At 42.3% G+C, this 18949-nt stretch overlaps 1 protein-coding gene across 16 annotated transcripts in view; it reads right to left on the bottom strand.

The window, feature by feature from the left end:
• sun1b (Sad1 and UNC84 domain containing 1b) overlaps positions 1 to 18949 on the bottom strand; it is an 85625-nt gene that overhangs the window by 51485 nt on the left and 15191 nt on the right. For 8 of the 16 annotated variants that reach the window (XM_086001154.1, XM_086001155.1, XM_086001153.1 and 5 more), the window contains exon 1: positions 2852 to 2942. The exons of 3 other annotated variants lie outside the window; for them this stretch is intronic. In XM_086001154.1, coding sequence (XP_085857280.1) covers positions 2852 to 2928 — 77 coding nt within the window. In that variant the 5' untranslated portion in view covers positions 2929 to 2942. Of the gene's footprint in view, positions 1 to 952; positions 1080 to 2851; positions 2943 to 9442; positions 9671 to 18949 lie in introns of those variants that run through there. 5 more of the 16 variants (XM_086001157.1, XM_086001158.1, XM_086001160.1 and 2 more) reach the window with 5 other exon arrangements.

The raw sequence follows: 18949 nt of genomic DNA, 5'->3' as shown, positions 1-18949 counted from the left end.
ACCCAATTTACCAAAGTATGTTTGAAAAAGAGGGCAGGGAGACAATAGTCTGTCTATCAAAATGCCTCTTTTTCTCCCCAAATGAACTTTAGTTTTCGTGTGTACTGTCACCTGCAAGAAGGAATCGAATTAATAATTAATTTTTGCCACAGAATACACTATTTCTAACAGAACAGCTTCTTCACTGCTAGCCCAGGTGATTAAACACCAAATCCTTCCCCCAGTTAGCAAATAAATTAGCTTAAATTTACTTGTTCATTGAGAGGAGGATTGTGTGCTGAAGATGACCCATTTTAATGCAAGGGAGAGGACATTTTCTGATTCTGCAGCCAGTGTCACCAACTCTACTATTCCCAGGACAGGCGCACCATATATTCGTTGCAGGATGGAACTCCTTCACTACATGTTACCAGCACTGTGCCAAAAGCCATACCAAACAAACTGAACTGGATTCACGGTCAGGAGCCAGAGCTGAAAAGTTAATGCTTAAACATCTGTGCAGCCTAGATCGGAATGAAGGTCCAATTTCTCAATGTTTAAATGAGACACATTAAGGACTCACATTTGACAAATTCACTTTAGAAGAGTCTATTTATTTCTCAAGATCTCAAGAGAGTAACTTCAGATAGATTTCAGTCTGTATCTTCAATACGGAATACAAAAATGCTATAAGGTTATTCAAGCTCCTCACATCTCCCCCACCTCATACAGGCACAGGCTTGCTACATAGTCACGGCTACAGCAAAAATGAAATTAGATTAGTTGCTTTCTATCACAGTATCTTCAATTGCTGCAATGACAATTTGTATTAAGACTGAACAGACTCTCTAAATGAATCAGAGCTAGGAATAGCATCTGCATACACACTTCAGTATTAAACAATTTCAAACCTTGAAGTAAAACAGAAATAGTGAATTTCCTACCAGAGGATAGAGAACACAGTATTGTATACCTGGTTGTATTCCTAATGTTATCTCTGTTCAAAGAATCCTAACGTAGCTGAAGACGGTGATTTAAAAATGCATGTTTTCAGAAGAAACCAGGTGAAGCATTTTCAAGTCATTACTGCAGACGACTAGCACAATGAAAATCAAATTCTGCCTTCTACTTTACCTTTCTGAAACTAAAATACCACTTCAAGCATTTTAGTGAAAAGGGTAGAGACAGTATTTGAACCCGATAGCTGGTCTGCCTTCTATGAGTGTTAGAGTTTTAGATTTTCACTGTGGTGATGCAAGTAGACACAAGGCAATTCACTCTTCAAATCTTGAATCGAGGACAGTCGCCCTTGTGTAAATCTTTGACACGCCACAAACCCTAGTTTCACCCTCTGTAGGATTACAGTATTTCAAAAGCCAATTATCAGCTCTAAGGCTTTTCTGAACACATGACAGTCTGCTTTCTAAATTAACTCTCCGTACACTTGTGATGTGCATCTGTCTGTCTTCATTCTCCCCACACTAAACAAATATTGGCAGTGTTAGGTGCAACATTAGAAGCACAAATCTAAAGAAGAAATGGCAGCTGCAATCTTCTTGTAAACATGCACACCACATGTGCTCTCAAGACAACTGGGCCACTCTTGCCAGGTCTCTTCATTCGTGGCCAAAAGCAATACCCAGAAACATAAAGCAGTGTTTGTGTTAACAGACTTGTGCATTTGTTTGAGTGCGCTTACCCATCCCAAATTCCGTAACTTGCATTGATCAAGTCAACGAATGCAGAGTTAGGGGGGACTGAACAAACAACTGGTGAAGTTTAAGATACCGTAATCAGGGTAGAGGATCCTTACACAGATATAATGTCAGTTACGGAAACTCTTGCCGGCCAAGTGATCTTGAAAAATGGATTAAAGGTCAGTATAGTATGATAAGGTAATGAAAATGAACAAATGTACTCAAATCCAAATCTCAAAAAGACAGATAAAATTGTTGGCAGCCTCTGCGGAAGACACATTAACTTATATTTTTACAGACATGATTCTCAGAAGCCTGCTCACGTGAAATAGGTTAACACAAAAATCAAGAGAAACCTGTACAAGCAGCACATCAATGATGTGCCAACTTTTGTTACACCAACATAAACTGCAAAGTATGAGTCCAATTCTATATCAGAAAAGAGAGGCAGTGCGACAAAGGGATTTGCAAGAGAGGCAGGTAGGAACAATGATAAATAAGAATAATGAAGATATCCAGAATGAACTCAAGGTCAGTTCACTTCAGGACCATGGTGGAAAATCAAGCATGCATTTGTCCAGGCACACTTTTTTCAGAAGAATGATTACCAGAAACAGATCTTGCAGGCGAATAAGAGCGGAAACAGCACAAGAAGGCAAGACGTTAACAATGCAATATAAGCAACAAGTACACTCCAAAACAGATGCATTTAGACTCGCATTAGGATGCTCCTCTTTCTATTATAGGGGCATTCAATACATGGTCCTACATTCACCAAATCAAGTCCAATTTAGACAAATCAATTGCATTGTACAGCTCTATTCGAAAACCAATTTTCTATTTATTTCAGGAAGTTTTCCCTCTGTTGCAAGGCTACAATTCCACCAAGATTAAAACATGCTCTTTTAACACAGAAAATGAGTTTAGATTGCAGTATAAGCATGGTTAACATGGTTTTCTGTTGTCTAATTAGGAAAATATTTAAACCACCAACAATTTAGAGCATTCCAGTTTGCTGATAGAATACACCAAACACAAGTCAGTGTTTCACTCTCAATCTCTAGAATACAACATTTGTGGTAATTGTAAATAACCATTAAACATTCAAGTCAAATGAATCATTGCTCGCGACTTTCTACAACAAACACCATGCACCTTAGCTGGGAGAATCTCACCTGAGTGCATAGGTATAGCCAGTGTTCTCTGGCACATATTGAGGAGGAGTGTATGTATGTAGTCGGGAAAAATCCATGCTCAACTGTTCTACTGCAAGGTGAAAAATAACATGATGCAATACTTCCAAGCAATAGAAGACCATGTACATTTCAGTGTATCAAAACATAAAAATCCACTTTTGTGTTCAACCGATTTGCCTGATACAAGAAACAAAAATAGTAAAATGCACAAAAGAAGTTGAATTACTACATGTACACATTGCCAAGTCTTGGGAATATCTGTGTGGATAAGCTGGGGTCGGGACGGGTGAAAGATTGAAGTGTGTTACACATCATTTGCCTCAGGAAACCCTCCCCCCCACCCCACCAAAAAAACTGCAGTCTATGGACCATAGGATCCACCCGACAGGAAACCCAGGGAGTTCCCAAGCTCATGAGATTTCAGTCCATCAAAATTCTGTATTTAACTGATGAGCAATATATTTCTGTTACTATATACACGAATAAAAGCATCTCTGCAATGGTTATCCTTTACGTAGTTGATGCTGTTCCCAGGTCCTGCAGGAAGTGTTTAATTTGGAGGTAGAAAAAAGGGAACTTAGTCTGCTAATTGATGGGAAGATCATAATCTGACTCACATTAGGTCTTGTGATTCCTCTCATGCCAGGCTCAAAATCCACCTGCAGTAAATGCATCTGGGACATTTCCATTACTTTAATAGTCAAAGGGTTGCTAGACCCTGAGGAATTTTCAAGGCGATAGCATTGCTGCTTTATGGGCGTCTCTGGACAGCTTCCAATCTTTCTGGGGTTCTGCAACTCGGACAGAGATGTGGCCGCTATGCAAGTACAAGTTGTTATTGTTGTAGCACAGTCTGAATATTCAGCAGAATTGCAATTAAAAAGACTGCTGTACAGAGGGGCCAAGCAGGTTTAGCCTGCAGTAGTGATGAGGCAACGTGAAGCGCCTTATCCCTTGCATTACCTGTACTTCAGGTGACATGACTCGAGGTTAATATACTTCAATGCAAGAGCAGACCCTTGCCAAAATGGACTTTCAATTCTAAGAAAAAAAATTACTGAAACAATGCACGCCTTAATATTGCATATGGTGGTAAAATCAACAAAAGGATTTTAGCTTGCCTCAGCAATAGATATGTGGATTTTAAAATTACTTGTAATGCAGTCTCCTGAGCAAGCAAATTGTTGTTGATTTGTGACAAAGTTAGTCTTTACACAAGTTCTAAAAGTCATGTTTAGTTTTATGCTCTGCTGCGGAGACAAAAACATTCTGAACCAAAACCATTGTAGAATCACAAAGATAAAAACTAAGGGGAGGTCAACTCTGATGCTTTAAGAACCCCATTAACTCCAGATCTCAAGCAATGCTTTCATTACCGCAGAACACTGATTGGACAACACAAAAGCTTGTTAAAAACTCCATCTGACCAGGCAAAACCTTTCAATAGTCAAGGCTCCGATTTCTAAAATAACTTCACGGAGGGAAGAATAAATCCAAGTACGGGCAAGCCACCCTGGGCTGCTCTCATATGCCTAGTGATTAGAGAATGCCTTCTGTGTAGGGGAATGGCCCTTAGGATGTGGACCAAAAACATATTGCTACTCACCTTCCCCACCCCACTCCCTTTAAAAAAACACTATGGAAACCAAAACAGGCTCCAACACAGAACTCCATCCCATGGCATTCAATACTATCTCAGTGGGACTGGCCCTCGCTTCATTCCACTCTTGCCATTCAAATCGTAGCCAGATCATCTTTAGCAATGGCTTCTCTCACTGCCTCTCCGTATCATTACTTCCAGAGTCTCCCAAGGATCTATCCTTGCCCCTTCCTCATTTACATGCTGCCCCTGACCTGTCAGCAAGACAAGGAGGTACAATTTCCTTCAGGTAAAGGCCATAGTCTCGGCTCCCTGCCACAAACTCCGTACCCTTGCCACTCTTGTGCCCGTCCAGACTTTTTGCAGCTCAGTGACCTATTTGACCCCAAGTTGAGATTCTAACCCCATATTCTCTCCATCACAAAGACCACCGACTTCCACCTCTCTAACATCACCCCTGCCTCAGCCCATCTTTTGACAAAACTCTCTTCCATGCCTTTGTTGCCTCCAGACATGACTATCCCAATGCTCTCCTGCCCTAGCCTCCCATCTTTTACACCCATTCAATCTCTACTGCGCACAATCTTTCTCATACCAAGTCCCGCTCATCCATTGCTCCTGGTCCTTGCTGGTTTACACTGGCTCAGTCTTCCAACGCCTCCAATTTAAAATTCTCAAACTTGCGTATAAATCCCTTCATGGCCTCACCACTACCTATCTCTGTAACCACCTCCAGCCTGACAACCCCCTCAGTTCTTTCCATTCATCTAACTATGGCCTTTTGTGCATCCCTTCCTTCACCCCATTATTGGCGGCTGTGTCTTCTGCTGCCGAGGCCCAATTCGGGAATACCCTTCTTAAACCCCTCCGCCTCGATCAGCCTCTCCTTTGAGGCCCTCCTTAAAACCCACCATCTTGAGCAAGCTTTTGTAAAATGTTCTTTTTTAGTTCTGCGTCCATTTTTGGGTCAGATTACACCTCTGAAGCGCCTTGCGGCCTATCTCTACATTAAAGCATTATGTAAATTCAAGTTGTTGTAATCCTGAATGTCTTCCAGCTTGAAGCTGCATGACCCAACATGAAAGCAGTTTCCTGCTCTCCGAAAGAAAAAAAATCCTGATCTTCCACAATGCAAATGACCAACTCAAGTGAGACGTGGTCGGAAATGGAACACCAACACAGAAAATATTTAGTTTGTGAGCTAATTCAATTTTTTTAAAAAGCTAACCATTCTATTATAAAAGCCCCAAAATGTTCAGTGTTTCTGGCTTTTAGGTTTATTACAATTAAAGCTGTAACTGAATCAGCTACCATAAACCTGTGATAGGTAATAAAAGGCCCCAAACAACAATTCTGAATGGAAGTACTGTAGTAGGAAACGAATATCCATCAGAGCAGAGATGGCCACCCGTGTGGAGGTCAAGGACTAGTACAGGGGCTGTGCAGAGATGGCTACCTGTGTGGAGGTCAAGGGATGTTCAGGGGCTGTTTGTGGGCTTTTCCCTCCTCTCACCCAAAGAACACTGAGTATTTGAGCCGAGCTGGTGTTGCAGCACAGTATCGTCCTGTATGTGTTCTCTTGTGCATCTGGCGTTGGATGTTGCACTTTCTAAAGTCATGTATTATTGAACATTAAACTTGGTAAAGACTCAAAAAATAGAACATTAACAGAGGCGGAGGAGTATGTCCTAGATTATGACTTGCCTGTCCCCAAGGTGCTAAATTACCAACTTTAATTTGGAATTCTACTGCATTCGGATAGAAAATACTGTAGTTCATTATTTTCCCACCAATAAGTAATGTTGACAGAAATCCTATTAGATCCAGGCTCAAGATTATCCAGTTCCACTTTTAGATAGTTGATAATCACCAATTTGATTTTCACCAGAATGGCCCCAGATTTCAATAAAAAAGCACCCATTCATGTGGCGTTCGTCATTCTCACCAGCTACTTTTATTGAAGCGAATGACATGAACCCACTATGCAAGACAAATTGAGCCAGAATGCCCTCCCGAGGATGTGTTTTCAAATCAGACACACCCAAACAAAACACATTGCTGTAACGCTACACGCGAGCTGCATCACATGATTTCATTGGCCAGCTGGGCTTGTTTATATTCAAATTACATTTCTATCAGGAATCCCATCATATTTAAAACTAAACTGTCAGATACAACTTCGATTTCAATTTCCTTTTAGAATCTGCTTTCCAAAAAAGCAGGAAATTTACAAACATCCACTCCAACTAGAAATAGTGTATTTGAGCCAAATTTATTAAGCCGAATATAGAATCTCGACTGAAAGCACGAATCACAAGGGTAATTTACATGTGTTTAAGAGTCTAAAGCTAAACAGGTTTAACACTCAGTGTCTTGTTAAGTTGTACTTGTGATTAAAACAAAACCTACCAAACTTCTACCTTTGCACTACAAGTCGAGAAAAGCCATATATCTTCACACCAAGGATTAGTTAGAATTTACTGTTTTCCCCCAATTTCAGAAGAATGAAAAACCTTTTCAATGAGTAAACAAATAAGTTAAAAATATAAACCATAGCTTGCATACAGTATGTCTAGGTATGGATTATCAGCAGTGGAAACTGGTCACTGGAAATCGATATCCATCATATTTAATTTACTGTCAATTACATGGATACCAATAACTGAATGAAACTACTTTTTCTTTCATAGTTTAAGAATTTCAAAACGTAATGTTAAGAACCCCAAACTATTTTTGGGGTTCTTTTTATAAAAAAAAAAAAAAAAATGTTTTCCCTCCCCTAACTCCTCAGCCAAGAAGGTGGACATGCAACTACATTCCAGGTTTACACCAATACCAATGGAGCACCGAGGGATGTTCTGACTGCGATTTACTTCCTATCTGGGGAAAGGCTATTCCACAGCAGCACAAATGAGATTAGGAACTTATTTGGCTAAATCACAGGCATGGTGCCATTAATAAAAGCAGACACTTTCTTTAGCAGGTAATGTCCTACACAAATAGAAGGAAGGAAATAAAGAACAGTGGGCAGTCCTCAGCAGAGTCGGGTTGCCTCCTCTGGTTAAATGTAGTTCGGGAGGTTTCATCACCTGTCCTCCCTCTCTCCCTCCCGCCTCTAACTGACCTGCCCCCATGCTCCTGCCACTGGCTGGCGACACGCCACCTTCCCGTGTCAATTGGAAAGCAAACAGACTCATTACTAGATTGGATGATTCGTGGCCATCAGTCAAACAGCGCTTCTTCACCCCCCCCCGCCCCCCAACTCCAATGTTTTTATAATTAATAAACAAAAGAAAATGCCCCTATATTTTTCCCAGGTTGCTTGTGGGAGATTAATCTTCAAATCCATGAGATTCCAGGACAATCTGGGAAGATTTGCAACCCTGGAGCAACATAGTGAATCAACACAGTGGCACAGTGGGATAGATGTAGATTCCATCTCTGAGTCTACATTTGCTGGAGTTCCCAGTCTCAGCCACATCATTCTGGGGAAGCCAGTGCTTTCCCTACAAAGAGTGAAATGGCAGAGGGAGTCACTTTAAACCACTTTAGCAATGGCTTGAGAACTGGAGCACGAGCAGGAACCAGAGAGACCACCTTTCTCTCTCTCTGGGACAGAGCACGAGAGTGAACTAGAATGAGAAAACGATTATCAGTGCCACAAACAGTTGAGACTCTAGTCCTAATTTGGTGTTCGATCCAACCGTCATTTAAATCCAATTATTTGAATTGTGCACAGCACTATATGCATCATTCACTGTGTGCAGCACGAATGTATACCATTAATTGTTCGCATTTGGCAACATTGAGCTCTGCAGCCTTGCACCTGAACTCGTTTTTTTTATAAAACACTTACTTACAAGATTAAAACCCTATTTATTAAATGGATATCAGCACTTTGAGTAGCCAATGTTTGATACATTTAAGAGGACAATTTCACTGTTTTTCCCTTGTTATCTCGTCAAATTTCTCAGTCCTACTAAATTTCAGTAGTAGTGATGGTCAAAACCATCACCAACACATGTTAGTGCCTGATTAAATCCCAATGTTGATTTATGAGCACTGGACAGGAAAGCTGGGACAGCTGATAAACATTTACAAAATCCACTGTCATGTAATATGTGAGCTCACTCTACCGCTTCTCCTGTTTAGAGTTAAGTAAAATGACAAAAAAAAGTATCTTGAGCAGGCTTACAACAGAAATAAAATGGGCCACTGGCAGACAGCTTTTCAAAAATTCAACTTGCTGGAAGTTAATAAAAATGTTAAATTACCGTCCTTCAAAATAATCTACTGACATTAACATACATTCTGGAAAAAAATTAGAATGGAAAATTTTGTACCCGATTTAACCTTGTCAAAGGGGAAAACCAATCGCAAGTCTAACACCAAATGTTTTAAATTATCTTTACTACAATGACCCAGGGCAGCATCCTTCACCATATTCCCAAGCTCTGTAAAATGTCTGAAGATTCCAGTTGTTATTTAACACAGGTAGTACACCATTTCCTTATATCCCTCAATTGTTAAGGTTTCTCCAACCAAGTACACAAAATTTAAAGCAAATTTTAACCCTGTTTTCATCTGAAAAAAAAATCGAGTGAGGTCAATTGTTAAGACAATTAAAAGCAGGTTAACAGGCTGAACACAGTACATCAGCATGCAGTGAGAAAAAACATCTACACTGAAGCTAAACATTAACAGGAACAAGGCAAATTAAAATTATTTCCTCATGCAGAGCAAGAACTTTATACAGTTAGGCACATTTGTCTACATCATCACGCACCACACAGCAAGTATCATTCAGTTTAGGCCTAAAACACAAAAGCAAATTGCAAATCACATATTTGTCATCAACTTATTGAATACCGGACATGCTAAAAACATTTAAGCACTATGCAAACTATAGTAAGTCAGCTTTTATTCAAAGGGCTCGCCCATGCAGCATTCACAGAATCTGTCAGTATAACCTCCTGATGCAAATCCACCAAGGCAGCAAATCCAAGTATCCTACGTTCACTGATGTGCTTTACATCTTTAGACACAGTGGAGTCTTCCCATTTAACACATCCTTGTATGCCACGGTTTTAAACAGTGATTAATGCTGGCTGAAGGCGAACTTTCACAACTTGCCGATGTATTTCTTCGTCAACAACACAGTATTCCAAAATGGCCTCCCTGTTTCCACAAAGCATGAAGGATTACGAATCTGGTCCACCTACTACCAATTAATGCTGTCAGTCAGGAACAACCTTTAAAGCTATTGGCCACTGCAGCTGCACTTCAGCCAACTGAGAAGGCAATTAACTCTTTCAGATTCCAACCTATTGCAAGAGATTGATTTGAATGAGAAAGGGAGGGAAGGCAAAGAAGGAACAGGACGACAGTACCAACTACATTGAGAATGTTAACTACTTCACTGTTGTCCTGCACTGATTAGAAACTTATGAGAGAGCTAATACTACTTTTCTAGACATGTTAATTACATAAATGGATTACATATTAAAGCCAGGAACTTGTGCACTTTAGAACAATTGAAGAAGTCTAAAAAAAACATTTAGACAAGTGGGACTTTGACTTTTAATCGAAGTGTCTGAAGATTTTCCACATTAATGGCACTATATAAATGCCTGATGGTTAATTTAAATACACAGCATGTTGTAAACAGACTTTTACTAAGTATTGATATAAACATTGATTCCATAAGGTAGGGTTGGCAATGCTGTGGTCTTTCTTCCAACTTTGAAATGTTGGAAGGCACTCATCTACATGCTGGAAACTTAACATTTTTGTTCATTTTCATGACAGTTTTTTTTAAAAAGTATTACAATTTTAAAAAGGTACTCCGTTCATTAAGGAGTGGAACAATCAAGTATCTAATGAAGATATTAATTACCATTTAGGATGTATGTGTACAAGTACAAAAAGGTTCCACACTCCAAATCAAATGACAGCAAAATTAACTTGCATTTATATAGCAGCTTTATAGAAAACATCCCAAAATGCTTTAGGGATGGGGTGATGAAAAGAATAAAGGAATAAACAATAAGCCACAGTGAGAGAGTTAGAAGAGCCGAGAAAGGTTGGTCGAAAGGATAGGTTTCGACAAGTTTTTTTAAATATAAAAAAGTGGCGAGCTTTAGGCAGGGAATTGAGACAAAAAGTCTCTGCCACTAATAACTGCACCAAAAAAGAGCAGACCAGATCCCTGCCACAGACCACGTGCAATCTGAATTTCCAGTGATGGGCAACTTATTTAAAAATCCTGGAGGTTCAAAATCTACTTTTCTTTCTTCTAAACCTATTTCCCACTTTTCTCACAAACAATTGAGCAAGCCGTGGAGCCAGGTATTGAACAGTGGCGGTGCTGTAAATGTAAACTTAACTCCTGCTTGTGTAACCTCAGGTCACAAGAGCAAAAACAACAAGCCTCGGCTGAAAATGCAGATAAGAAACTCCCCGTTTCTACTGATTATCATTTAAGTGCAATAACCCCGTTAAAGGCAGTTCATTATTGTATGTTAATTAACTCATTTTAAAAGGAAGATCAGGTTAAAAAGGGATTGAAGATTACCATCCAACCAACCTCTCTACATACACACAAAGCCATGACTTTGTATAGGAGTTATTCGGAGTAAATTGTTTGCATTTTTTGGTGCTGCTTTCAATTCTTTTTTTTAATCTTTGCTATCTGCTACTTTGGGCCACTCATGTTGCTCAAGAACTTAAAGGGCTTCCCCACCCTTTGACAGCTCAAGTGAGCTTATCCAATGAGTGAGCTGAGCCATACCAACCAGGAAGGTTCCAGGTTCAATACCCTAACTGAAGCTGATCCCATTCGGTCAGTGGCGACTACAATTGGCTTGCGTACACAGGAGAAGAAGCCAGCCCAGGTCCCCTGTTGATCTCCAGCAGCCCCTGCTGTACTGATTGAGTGAGGACAAGGTCAGGCTTAGCTGCGATGTCCCCACCACCTCCCCCAGTCAGCTAGCCTACCAATATTGTCAAGAAGTGAATGACCACTGAAGAATGACCATCTGACCAAATTACCAGACAGTGCTCAGCACCTACTGACCAGTACCGTTAGCAAGGAGTCACCACTTTCAGAAGAGGGGAGAAAAACATGCTGAAAAATAAATAGTAAAACCTCCCAGTACAAAGTCATCAGGAAGTTCTGCTGCTGTGTGGAGAAGAAGTGCTGTTTCAAGTCTCAACTGCACCCGGAGCTGCTGCTCTCATGATGCAGGTCACATGAAAACCGTCACCGTGGCACTTCATGTACCTGATGGAGATACTCTGGGGAGGTCCATGGTTGGCCACTCTCTGCACCTCAAGGTAACTGACTGAAGCCATGATGAACAGGCAGAGCACAAGATCAGGCCATCTGTCAGCTCAGTTAACAGAATGTCACAAAGCCCCAAGAGGACAAAATAAAAAAACCACAGGACCACAAATTTTCACTTGTGTGCATTCACTTATACCAGCATCAGGTCTGACCCATTTTCAATGTGAAATGCACATTTACGCAAAAGTAAGTGATTCATAGAGCTGCAAGAAAAAAAACCATTTTCCCTCAGATTAAATGTTCACAGCAGAGAGTCAAGACCGTTCATTTTCTACACATCCTGGATCAAAACGATCTGTTTCACCCCGGCTATACGAGAGTGCAGCTTCGTAATAATTTCAACTACAGCAACAACTCCCAAACCTAAGCACTATACTGGTGCCCAGCACGATAATGCTTTGGGGAGGCAAGCAGTGGAGAACAGGAGAGAGAGAGAGAGAGAAGAGGGGGTTAAAATCAAAGCTGCATACCTCCCAGTGCCAAGAGTGGCAGCATCCAGGAAGTAGCAAAACATGAACAATTATTCTTTTCAAAGAAAACAGCAGCCACAAATGAAATTTGTTACCCTTACAATATAATCTCTCCAAGCAATTCACAACACTGGGAAACAAACTGTGATAAAATACTACCGATGCTGGAAATCATAGAAATTTACAGCACAGGAGGCCGCCATTTGGCCCATCTTGTCCGTGGCGGCCGAGAGAGCGATCCACCCTAATCCCACTTTCCAGCACTTGGTCCATAGCCCTGTCGGTTACAGCACTTCAAGTGCATATCCAAGTACAGGAAACTTTCTGGTATCCGGCACGGACGGGACCGACGTGGTGCCGGTTCGTCAACAATTCCGGATAACCGAACGCTATAGTAAAAGATACGGAGCTCAGAGCTCCGTATAAAGCAACAAACCCTGTTGCTTAACAGCTTCAAAACAAATCGGCACAAGTTGCAAGCGTCTCTGTAGCTTAGCAACAGCTTCAGCTACACCCTTGCACAGCAACAAATCAATTAAAAAAAGTAACTAAAAGTAAAAAAAAGTTACCTGAACCGACTCCTGAATTTTGCCAGTGGATAGAGCGTTCTGGTTATTTAGGGGCCAGTTAATCGAAAGTTTCCTGTACTTTTTAAATGCGATGAGGGTCTCTGCCTCTACCATCCTTTCAGGCAGTGAGTTCCAGACCCCCACCACCCTCTGGGTGAAAAAATTCCTCCTCAAATCCCCTCCAATTACAGTACTTTAAATCTGTGTCCCCTGGTTATTGACCTCTGCAAAGGGAAATAGGTCCTTCCTATCCACTCTATCTAGGCCCCTCATAATTTTATACACCTCAATCAAGTCTCCCCTCAGCCTCCTCTGTTCCAAAGAAAATAACCCCAGCCGATCCAGTCTTTCCTCATAGCTAAAATTCCCCAGTCCAGGCAACATCCTCAAATCTCCTCTGCAATCTGAAATAAAACCAGAAAATGCTGGAAACACTCAGCAGGTCAGGCAGCATCTGTGGAGAGTGAAAGAGTCAACGTTTCAGGTCGATGGCCTTTCGTCAGAACTGGAAAAAGTTAGAGATGTAACAGATTTTAAGCAAGTGCAGAAAGAACAAAGGGAAGGTCTGTGATAGGGTGGAAGGCAGGAGTGATTAAATGACAAAAGGTATGACTACAAAACAAAAGGGTCTAAAATTTACCACCTAACACTTCCCTAAAATTAGAGTTATATTTGTATGTCACATCTAACGAATATTCCTTACTTTTTATTTTCTCCTTCCCACACCTGACAATTATCTTTGCTTCTCTTCCCTCGAGCCATCCAGGAATACAGTGGCACAGGCTTAGCTACTCATGATCTTAACCAGCTGGAGCCATTGTGGAGCATGACTTTTTCACCAAGCACGCTCATCTCATTCAACAAGATTCACACACTGAATACTTACCAAACGCAATTATAAAGTGTTTGTTACATAGCCAGTGGCTAAAAATAGCATTGATTGATTGATTTTTTAGTTAATCATGCATTTCTGAAACTAAACTGCGTTGGACGTGAGGGTAGCAATATCTAGAAAAGATTTCTCAGTGTTTCTCTGTTACTCCTACTGAACTACTGTTTTTAACAGAGACACGGGGATGTTGGTACTGATGCAATTTGAACTAAATGAACAAGAAGTATCCAAGAACTCAAGCAAGACAAGTTACACTAGTCATGTTTGTTCATAGAGTCATAGAGTTTTACAGCACAGAAAGAGGCCCTTCGGCCCATCGTGTCTGCGCCGCCCATCCCTCCCTGTCCAGTCTAATCCCATTTTCCAGCATTTGGTCCATAGCCTTGTATGCAATGGCATTTCAAGTGCTCATCCAAATGCTTCTTGAATGTTGTGAGGGTTCCTGCCTCTACCACCCTTTCAGGCAGTGAGTTCCAGCTTCCAACCACCCTCTGGGTGAAAAAGTTCCTCCTCAAATCCCCCCTAAATCTCCTGCCCCTTACCCTGAATCTGTGCCCCCTTGTTATTGACCCCCCTACTAAGGGGAAAAGTTCCTCTTTGTCTACCCTATCTATGCCCCTCATCATTTTGTACACCTCAATCAGGTCCCCCCTCAGCCTTCTTTGCTCCAAGGAAAACAACCCCAGCCTGTCCAGTCTCTCTTCATAGCTGAGGCGCTCCATCCCAGGTAACATCCTGGTGAATCTCCTCTGCAACTTCTCCAAAGCAATCACATCCTTCCTATAGTGAGGCGACCAGAACTGCACACAGTACTCCAGCTGTGGCCTCACCAGCGTTTTGTACAGCTCCATCATAACCTCCCTGCTCTTATATTCTATGCCTCTGCTAATGAAGGCAAGTATCCCATAAGCCTTTTTAACCACCTTATCTACCTGTTCCGCTGCCTTCAGGGAATTATGTACATGTACACCAAGGTCCCTCTGACCCTCTGTACTTCCTAGGGTCCTACCACTCATTGTGTATTCCCTTGCCTTATTTGTCCGTCCAAAATGCATCACCTCGCACTTTTCCGGTTTAAATTCCATTTGCCACTTTTCCGCCCATCTGACCAACCCGTTAATATTGTCCTGTAGCCTGAGGCTTTCCTCCTCGCAATTTACCACCCCACCAATTTTCGTGTCATCTGCGAACTTACTGATCATACCCTTTACATTCTCATCCAAATCATTAATGTAGATCACAAACAGCAAGGGACCCAGCACCGATCCCTGAGGTACCCCACTGGACACAGGCTTCCAGTCACAAAAGCAACCTTCGACCATCACCCTCTGCCTCCTGCCACTCAGCCAGTTTAGGATCCAACGCGCCAAGGCCCCCTGGATCCCATGGGCTCTTACCTTCTTGACCAGTCTCCTATGCGGGACCTTGTCAAAAGCTTTACTGAAGTCCATGTAAACCACATCCACAGCATTTCCCTCATCCACACACCTAGTCACCCCCTCGAAAAATTCAATCAGATTGGTCAGACATGATTTACCCTTGACAAAGCCATGCTGACTATCCCCAATTAATCCTTGCCTCTCCAAGTGGAGACTAATTTTGTCCCTCAGAATTTTTTCCAATAATTTCCCTACCACAGATGTTAGGCTCACTGGCCTGTAATTCCCTGGTTTATCCCTGCTACCCTTCTTGAATAATGGTACTACATTAGCTGTTCTCCAGTCCTCTGGTACATCCCCTGTGGCCAGAGAGGTTCTGAAAATTTGTGTCAGAGCCCCTGCAATCTCCTCCTTTGCCTCACACAACAGCCTGGGATACATCTCGTCCGGGCCTGGGGATTTATCCACTTTTTGGCCTGCTAAAACCGCTAGTACCTCCTCCCTCTCGATGCTAATATGTTCAAGTATGTCACAGTCCCCTTGCCCGACTTCTATATCTACATCGTCTTTCTCCATAGTGAACACTGAGGCAAAAAATTCATTTAAAACCCCACCTACTTCATCTGGCTCTACACACAGATTGCCACTTTGGTCCCTAATGGGCCCTACCCTTTCCCTGGTTATCCTCTTGCCCTTAATATACTTATAAAACATCTTAGGATTTTCCTTTATTTTGCTCGCCAGTGTTATTTCATGGCCCCTCCTCGCCCTCCTAATTTCCTTTTTAAGTATGCCCCTGCACCTCCTATACTCCTCTAGGGCTTCCACCGTCTTTTGTCTTTTGTAACTGCCAAAAGCCCCCCTTTTTTTCCTAATGCATTTTTGTATATCCTTTGTCATCCAAGGTTCCCTTTGCTTGTTGGTCCCACCCTTGACCTTTACAGGAACATGTTGGTGTTGTACTCGCTCTATTTCCCTTCTGAAAGCCTCCCACAATGAAACTTGTCTTATCTTCCTTCCAGAGCACTGATGCAGATCTGCCCTGACTTCTCACTGTTTCAACTCTGACCAGATCAAAGAGTTGCAAATTGCTTCAGCTCAAGAGAGGTTGCTGCAAAAAAAATCTTCGTAAGCATATCAACACTGCGTTTATACAGATGATGATCTCAAACTCTGTCATTACTATTTAACTTGTGCTCATTTATGAATTAAAAATTGCTTACAGTTTACCAGCCACTAGCCCTCTCATGGAGAATTAAAGACATATAAACAGCAAAAATGAGAAATCTTCCAGCAACAGAAAGCACCGCGAACTTCAATGCACGGTAAGAGTTCAGTCATTCAGATGTGAGTAGCAGCCAACAGGTTGAGGTTTTCTGTGCCTGGCACAGATACAGTATGTTTTTAATGGGTGTAACAGATCAAATTAGAGTCTCCTGTTTTTGGAAACACGGCCTTTTTGAATACTGTGCTATTGACTGACGAACACACTTCACAAGTTTTGAAAGTTTACTTCAAGCTAGTGTTAGTCAGCAGCTGAAAAAACCCCAGAACAATCTGCTGTATTTGAAATAGTAAATTAGGAATTTAACTTGGGCCTTGCATATTTTCATTAGAGCACAGCATGGCAAGCCGATAAGCCAACATCTTTTTTATTCGTTCATGGGATGTGGGTGTCGCTGGCAAGGCCAACATTTATTGCCCATCCCTAGTTGTCCTCGAGAAGGTGGTGGTGAGCCGTCTTCTTGAACCACTGCAGTCTGTGTGGTGAAGGTGCTCCCACAGTGCTGTTAGGGAGGAAGTTCCAGGATTTTGACCCAGCAACGATGAAGGAACGGCGACATATTTACAAGTCAGGATGGTGTGTGGCTTGGAGGGGAACTTGGAGGTGGTGGTGTTCCCATGCGTCTGCTGCTTTTGTCCTTCTAGGTGGTAGAGGTCGTGGGTTTGGGAGTTGCTGCAGCGCATCTTGTAGATGGTACACACTACAGCCACAGTGCGCCAGTGGTGGAGGGAGTGAATGTTTAAGGTGGTGGATGGGATGCCAATCAAGCGGGCTGCTTTGTTCTGGATGGTGTCGAGCTTCTTGAGTGTTGTTGGAGCTGCACTCATCCAGGCAAGTGGAGAGTATTCCATCACACTCCTTACTTGTGACTTGTAGATAGTGGAAAGGCTTTGGAGAGTCAGGGGGCGAGACACTCGCTGCAGGTTGTAACCCCACTATTTAAAAAAGGTGGTAGAGAGAATCGGTAGTGGGGAAAATGCTAGAGTCCATTATAAAAGATGTAATAGCAGAGCACCTGGAAAACAATGACCGGATTGGACAAAGTCAACATGGATTTACAAAAGGTAAATCATGCTTGACTAATCTACTGGAATTTTTTGAGGATGTAACTGGTAGAATAGACTGGTAGGCAGAACCAGTGGATGTGGTGTATTTGGACTTTCAGAAGGCTTTCGATAAGGTCCCGCATAAGAGATTAGCGTGCAAAGTTAAAGCACACGGGATTGGGGGGTAAGGTACTGTCTTGGATAGAGAACTGGTTGGCAGACAGGAAGCAAAGAGTTGGAATAAACGGGTCTTTTTCCAAGTGGCAGGCAGTGACTAGTGGGGTACCGCAACTAGATGTAATATCTCCAAGTTTGCAGACGACAAAGCTGGGTGGGCGTGTGCTGCGAGGAGGATGCAGAGAAACTTCAGTATGATTTGGACAGATGCATGGCAGAAGCAGTATAATGTGGATAAATGCGAGGTTATCCACTTTGGTGGCAAAAACAGGAAGACAGATTATTATCTGAACGGCAATAGATTGGGAAAAGGGGACGTGCAACGAGACCTGGGTGTCCTTGTGCACCAGTCGCTGAAGGTAAGCATGCAGGTGCAGCAGGCGGTTAAGGCGGCAAATGGTATGTTGGCCTTCATAGCGAGAGGATTCGAGTACAGGAGCAAGGATGTCTTGCTGCAGTTGTACAGGGCCTTGGTGAGACCACACCTTGAGTATTGTGTGAAGTTTTGGTCACCTTATCTGAGGAAGGATGTTCTTGCCATGGAGAGTGCAGCGAAGATTCACCAGACTGATACCTGGGATGGCAGGAATGGCGTATGAGGAGAGATTGGGTCGATTAGGCTTATATTCACTGGAGATTAGAAGAATGAGAGGGGATCTCATTGAAACTTATAAAATTCTAACAGGACTAGAGAGACTAGATGCAGGAAGGATGTTCCCAATGGCAGGGGAGTCCAGAACCAAGGGTCACAGTCTAAGGATAAGGAGAAAGCCATTTAGGACAGAGATGAGGAGGAATTTCTTCACCCAGAGAGTGGTGAACCTGTGGAATTCTCTACCACAGAAGGCAGTTGAGGCCAATTCATTAAATATATTCAAGAAGGAGTTAGATATATTTCTTAAGGCTAAAGGGATATCGGGAGAAAGCAGGGACAGGGTAGTAAATTTGGATAATCAGCCATGATCTCTTTAAATGGCGGAACAGGCTCAAGGGGCCAAATGGCCTACTCCTGCTCCTATCTTCTATGTTTCAATGCAGAATACCCAGCCTCTGACCTGCTCTTGTTCTCACAGTATTTATGTGGCTTGGCCTGTTAAGTTTCTGGCCAATGGTGAGCCCCCCGCAGGATGTTGATAGTAGGGGATTCAGCGATGGTAATGCCGTTGAATGTCAAGTGGTGGCGGTTAGACTTTCGCTTGTTGGAGATAGTCTTTGCCTGGCACTTGTGTGGCGCGAATGTTACCTGCCACTTATCAGTCCAAGCCTGAATGTCGTCCAGGTCTTGCTGCATGTGGGCATGGACTGCTTCATTAT

This window comes from Somniosus microcephalus, chromosome 11 (assembly GCF_052327205.1).
Source record: "Somniosus microcephalus isolate GS21.2 chromosome 11, FLI_Smic_1.0, whole genome shotgun sequence".
Classification (NCBI taxonomy): Eukaryota; Metazoa; Chordata; class Chondrichthyes; order Squaliformes; family Somniosidae; genus Somniosus; species Somniosus microcephalus.
The sequence above is the reverse complement of the archived record's forward strand: the minus strand, read 5'-3'. Positions and strand labels throughout refer to the sequence as shown.